General features: G+C 45.4%; 1 protein-coding gene across 1 annotated transcript in view; it reads left to right on the top strand.

Annotated features, from left to right (window-relative positions):
• The first annotated feature begins 504 nt into the window (after window positions 1-504).
• MEOX2 (mesenchyme homeobox 2) overlaps window positions 505-6,396 on the top strand; it is a 55,043-nt gene continuing 49,151 nt past the window's right edge. Inside the window, exon 1 of the mRNA XM_005504611.3 lies at window positions 505-1,437. Coding sequence (XP_005504668.2) covers window positions 927-1,437 — 511 coding nt within the window. The 5' untranslated portion in view covers window positions 505-926. The remainder of the gene's footprint in view (window positions 1,438-6,396) is intronic.

Below are 6,396 nucleotides of genomic sequence, written 5' to 3'. Positions count from 1 at the left end.
AGCGCAGCCCCTCACGCCGCCACGGCCGCCTGCGCGTTGGGCCGCGCTGCGCCCTCCCACCTGGGCGCGCAGGTGAGGCGCTGCCAAGTGCCCGCCAGCCTCCGGGGGAAAAGGGCCCTGGTAGCCCCCGCACCCCTTCTTGACACCCCAGACTCAACCCCAGGGTTTCGTTTCACGTCTTTATTGCTCTCCCTTGCCCGCGCTCGGGGGGGCGGTGGCACCCGGAGCTGCCCCGCCAGCCCCGACGGCGCGGTGATGGCCCTGCGGGGCCGCGCCACTGCGGGGGCACCGTCGCCCCCCGCCCTCTGTCCCCCGTCGATTTCCCCGACGGGGCGCGGGCGGCCTCGCCAGCCCCGGGGCAGCCCCACCGGACGCCGCGGTGGGGGGGCGTGCTCCCCGCGGCCCGCCCGGGGACTGTGAGAGGCGGGCTGCGCCCCCGCGGAGCCGACCCCCCCGCCGCTACCGCGGGCGCCCGGGGCGCGCAGCGCTGCCGCCCGCTGACGGAGCGGCTCAGAGCGGGGACGGCGCTGGCGTTTTGGAGGGAGTTCGCATGTGGTCAGTGCTGTGTTGCTAAGCCAGCCCCCAGCTCACATTACACACTACTGTATTTATAACCTCTCGGAGCTGTTTCCCCCTTCAAGCAGTTCTCTGGGACCACCTTCTATTGGCTTCAACCTCTCCCACTTCTTGACATCTGAGCAGCTCTGAGAAAGGCTCATCTAGGTCCGAGTGTTTATGCAGCGGAGACTGGCCACTAGGGCTAAAGACCTGGATTATCTGAGCTCAGCTGCCTGCTGCAAAGTCTGTCGTTGCCTTTTTGGAAAAAAAAATCCCAACCCCGACCTGTTTACAGTGAAAGTTGACAAAGGGTGGTGAAGTTGGATCCTTCCTAAACTCTCCTGCCTGGAACCTGAGACTTGCATGCCATGGATCACACACTCTTTGGCTGCCTGCGCAGCCCCCATGCCACTGCGCAGAGCTTGCACCCTTTCTCCCAGTCTTCTCTTGCCCTGCATGGAAGATCTGACCACATGTCCTACCCTGATCTGTCTTCTTCTTCTTCCTCTTGCATAATAGCGGGATACCCCAATGAGGAGGGCATGTTTGCCAGCCAGCATCATAGGGGGCACCACCACCATCACCATCACCACCATCACCACCACCAGCAACAGCAGCACCAAGCTTTGCAGACGAACTGGCACATTCCTCAGATGTCGTCTCCTCCCGCCGCGGCCAGGCACAGCCTCTGCCTTCAGCCCGACTCAGGAGGACCCCCGGAGCTGGGCAGCAGCCCCCCCGTCCTGTGTTCAAACTCTTCCAGCCTGGGCACTAACACCCCCACGGGGGCAGCGTGCGCGCCAGGGGAATATGGCAGGCAGGCTCTGTCCCCAGTGGAAACAGAGAAGAGGTCCGGCAAAAGGAAAAGCGACAGCTCAGGTAACGGCTCACGCTTGCTCTTGCGGGGCGGGACCCCCGGGCGGAGGGTGTTGGGGGAGCTGCGCTGCCGGGTCCCGGGTCCCCCGCCGCGGCCGGGCTTGGCTGGGCTGTCCCGGCCCGGCCCCGGCTGCAGATCCGGCCGCCACGCTGCTCTCTCCGCCCGCTGACAGCGGGCTGCCGGGTCGCTCCTTCCCTCAAAACGCACTCTGGGAATCGCCATCATCAAAGCAAGCTTTATTAGAGCTACGGGGGGGAAATAAAAAGGAAAAATCCAGTACGTGATAGAGCATGAAATCAAGGTGCTGGTGGTGGGGGGGAGAGTTTCCTACCGTCAAGGAGGGAAAAGTTTGTAGTTTTGGTCGAGGATTTTAGCATCTGGTCCGCGCCCCCTCCCCCCTTGCCCGATACGCCACCTCTGCTTCAAAATTCAGAATATAGCGCGCTCCTTTCCCTCCCGCCCCTTCGCCGCGGAGCTGACTGCGGTTCCGAGGCGATTGCACAACGCTTGGAAACGCTGCCTTGGAAGTGGGGATTCGAGAGAGGAACTGATGCCCTGCTGCCCTGTAGGATCGGGGTGCGCCTGTATCCAGTCCTCAGCGTGGAAGGGGCAAAATTTGGTGTCTGTAAAGCAAACGGGTGAATGGGAGTTTTAAAGCTGCTTCACTTCAGTTTGCTGGTGGCAGGGTGGAGGGAAGGAAGCAGCTGTCTGACTTTTAAAATCACTGCAGTTCTTACTTAAAGAAGACCAAAAGCACATGCAGACCCGCAGTCATTCCGGGATGGTGATTTGGCACCGAGTGTGCAAAAACACTTGACATAATTTCTGCTTTTTAAAACGGCAAAGCCTGTCAGACTCCAACTCTGACAAAAGCCACTCGGCAAAAGCAGCGCGACTGATGGCACTTCCATGAGAATGCACATAAACCAGGGGGTCATCAAAAATATACTGAGACAGGCAGGAGGCACTTGGAAAAGAGAAGTCTCAACAGTTTCAAAACTCAAGAGCAGGCGTAGTGAATTGTTTGTTATCGAGGAAAAGAAAGTGAAAGGCTTTTCCAGATACGAAGTTCACAACTGAAACTGTGACCTCTTTCACTCGAAAAGTTGTGAGCTTGGTGATTAAAACATAACTCTCAAGGATACCATCATTTTCTTAATTGTCTGTTACATTAAGAAGTGTTTACAGTAATTCAGGAGATGGGTTTAACTGAATTTCATCTTCCATACCTAGTATACAGGCTGAAAATTCTTCCACGATTAAAAGTCGTGTTTACTTGAAACACTGGTAGCAAAACCTAATGTTTCATCTTCATTACATTTTATGAGATAAAAGGAATTCTCTGTTTTCATGAGGTGTATAAGCAGCACTAAAATTTGAGTCCCCATTACTACTGGGAAAATAACAGGATGCCTGTTGGTGTAAGGATTTGTTGCATTTATCAGTCTATTTAGAGCTGAAGGAAAAAAGGAAATCAGTCCCTTTCACTGTCAGGGAAGTATCTGTATCGCTTTCTGTTTATTTCATTTTGCAAAGCAAACCAACAAAAAAACAGTGGGGAATATCCCAAACCTTACCCTGCAGTGACTGGAGCCTTCCACTGGATTTAGTGGAAGAGGGTTTGAGCCTTTAGCTGTGGTTATGTTTGTCTTGCGCTGTACTCCGGACCTCGCTTTCTAAGACTTTCTGAAGAACAAGGCAGGTAACTATTTCCTTCTCCCAAGTAAAAAGAATATTATGTCCGTTCACACAATTGTGAATCTCTCAAACTGAATACAGGCATCTTTTAACAACAACTGGGTAGCTGCTGCACCTTTGGTTTTTCTTCTGGTGTCGGTTGTTCTTCAGTTTTGAACCGCACATTTAACCCCACCCCTTTACTAATCCTAAATGCTGGTGCTAGGTATTTAATGCCCTTCTAATGTATGGCAGCAAGAACTATTTTTAAGTTGCTGCATTTCTATGTTTGTCATCCATAATTGTCCCTCATTTGATTAAAAATAATCCCCTTTATTTCTCATTAATGTTTCTTTTTTCAAAATGAATTACTGTACTTGAAAGAATTTCATCGATGCCTTTCCCACTTTTTGAAGACATATTCATCACACTTGGAACCACTTCAATAGGCATTTGTGTAAAATCCTAATAGTAAATAACTAAGAAGCAAAGGGAGACTGTTTAAGTTTCAGTGCCAGCATTCTTAGACAATTATTTATGCTCTTGCTTATTTACAGATATATTTCCTCTTCTTAAGCATATCACTTAAAGCCACAGAATGTTCAGCGTTTTCTTGGGCACTGAATCTGTTCCGCATTTCAGAGCTGAATTAACCTTAGGCTACCCCTTTCTTGCACTACTTTGCTTTCGTTTCTGAATGTTTAAGATTAGCAACATTAATTCGTGAAGCTGAATTTATAGATAAAGTAAAACATGAACATTCCTTGTGTCGTTTATCTCCCAAACTAGCAACTGTTACATAGCCATATAGATACTCTGAAAATTTAGCAGCAGAGATATCCCCATTTTCCTTATTTGTTATGGTGGCGGGAGCGTAATTTTTAAAAATTATAAACAAAAATTCAAAGGGCAAGCAAAATCTTGGGCAATGGACTGTGAGTTTGTCCTTATGCTTGCTTGTGGAATTCACATATTGCAGGGGAAGGGGAGGATAGAAGTATTTTGCGCTATGCTCTGTTATACTTTTGTTGGAGATCGAGAAAGCAAGGTGAAATGTGTTTCGTGGTAGTTTTACATATGCTGTTTTCTTTTACCCTAACCCAGGTTTTAAGCAGTTTATGACGTTTCCTTTAAATATACTGAATAAGCTGCTACACAATAGGGTGAAACTGTCAACTGTTCTTGTTGCAAAGGACTGGGAAATGCTGCTTACTTAGTCATTGGCCCCTGCATGCTACAGCTGCCAGTGTCTCCAGGTTTTGTAGTCGCTCTCTCGTTATCTTCAGAACATTCCTTTCAACCTGCATAGGCCCAGAATTGAGTCAGTGAACTAGCCAGTGAGTTGAGGAGTGATGCACACAAATCTTTAGATGTGAACATTTTGTGATGAATCATGGCATCTGCATCCTTGCCTTTGTAACTGAGCTCTGCGTATGTCAAGGATGTGGGAGGAAAAAGACGATACTAAATTTGAGGATAGGTTACAAATAAATGCGCTTACTTTAAAGTGCACTAATGGTCAGAATTATCTATGTGCTAATGAGGTGCGGATGAAAACCATGCTGAGTCTATAAAAAACATATTCTTGGAGCATTTTGTTGCTTTGTGGTATGAGTTATTCTATATGGAATATTTTGGATTTCTCTAATGCCTCCCCTTCTCATTACTTGCCTGTGACTTTTGAGGCCATTTTATTTCTGGTCTTTATAGAGCAGGTTTTGATTCTCAGACAATGCAGAACACGTCAAATGCAAAATTACTACTGCAATTGTTTAGGCTGGCTTTTCTTAAGCCCAAGTTTTCTTAAAACTTTAGTCAGGAGAAACGCATATTAATGCCTATATGGAAAGCATAATCTAGGCTTACTGAGACACACAAAAAGAAAGTGAATCTGGTATCCTTTAGGAAACCTAAAAAGCTATGGCAAAAAAAAATCAGTACTATGTTGAAAAGATTGGGGGGACGCTGAGTACTGTTGCGGGAGTTCTTCTAAGCACAAAAACTATTCAAACATTTAATTGTGATAGATAAATATATGTTATAAGTAAATTTTATTCCAGTTAAAGTCTAATGTAATTAAACACATATTAAACACATGCCCCCAAGCATGAGAACTTTTTTTTTTTTTTTTTGAAGTTTGACATGGAAAAATGTTTTTGTATGGTGTAGATTTCCTAGGAAAGGCTCGCAGGTAATAACAACTATTCTTATTTTTGGCCGTATTTACAATAGTGTCATATAGAAACACTGCTGCTAAACCTACAAAAACATTTCAGGAATCCAGTGTTTCAATAGGTGTCCTGCTGGTTTTTGTTCATTGACAAATCACATGAAAAGAAAACAATACTCTTTTTTTCTAGTTTTTTAACATCTTTTGTAACCTACCTATTCTCAACATGCATGCAGTAAAAATTTACATCTCCAGGGAATTTATTTTAAGCACATCTAAATATCATAAATCACATGTACTTGTTTGAAATGGTTTCTAAAAAGCAGGTCATTTTGATAAATGATTGTAAATACTGTGAAATCATGGGTTTTGAGGACTTCTGATTGGTTTCTGAAACACATCAGTAAGAAAAATGAGCTGCACACTTGTAGTCAAAAAGAACTGTGTAACGGATTCATCAATATGTCTGTGCTTTTCAGCGTGGTTGTAAACGGAAGCAAGAAAAAATACATAATAATGCATAGTTTTTCTGGAAAGAGTTAATTTGTTTGGTATGCAGTATTAAAGCATCACTTACCATTAAAAAGACCCCACTGCCAACAAAACAAAACAAAACAAAACAAACCACTCTGTAGATTTCAGAAAAGAAACATGTTCTAAATCCTATGAATAATAATAATAGTTTTAGGAGAAAACTTCTAATGCTGATTGCTTAGGAAATGTTGGGCTACATAGTGGGCCACTTGCGGGATTGTGTAGTAGATGAAAATTTGCTATGCATTCACTTTTGCTTTCAGGAACTTTTCTAGGACTGTAAGTTTTTTAAACACAATTTTACTGATAAATTCTTGGAATTCTTTGCCCATAGCCAAAGAGCAATTTTGTGTGGACAAAAATAAATATGACTTCTAATTATGTATTTCTGTCTGTTGATATATATATAATTCAGTAGGTTTTAAACTTCTTTCCCCTCAACCTACACTTTTAGAAATGTCGGGGTCTCAATCCAGACTTTCGCTGGAGCACAAATGGTTTTGTGAGAAGGTCTATTGACTCTAGTGAAAGTACTGAAGTGCTCGAGGTTTTGTAAGCCGTTGGAGCTGAATTTTGTTGT

This window comes from Columba livia, chromosome 2, assembly GCF_036013475.1.
Source record: "Columba livia isolate bColLiv1 breed racing homer chromosome 2, bColLiv1.pat.W.v2, whole genome shotgun sequence".
Classification (NCBI taxonomy): Eukaryota; Metazoa; Chordata; class Aves; order Columbiformes; family Columbidae; genus Columba; species Columba livia.
Note: the sequence above shows the minus strand (reverse complement) of the source record. Positions and strands in the feature narration are given on the sequence as shown.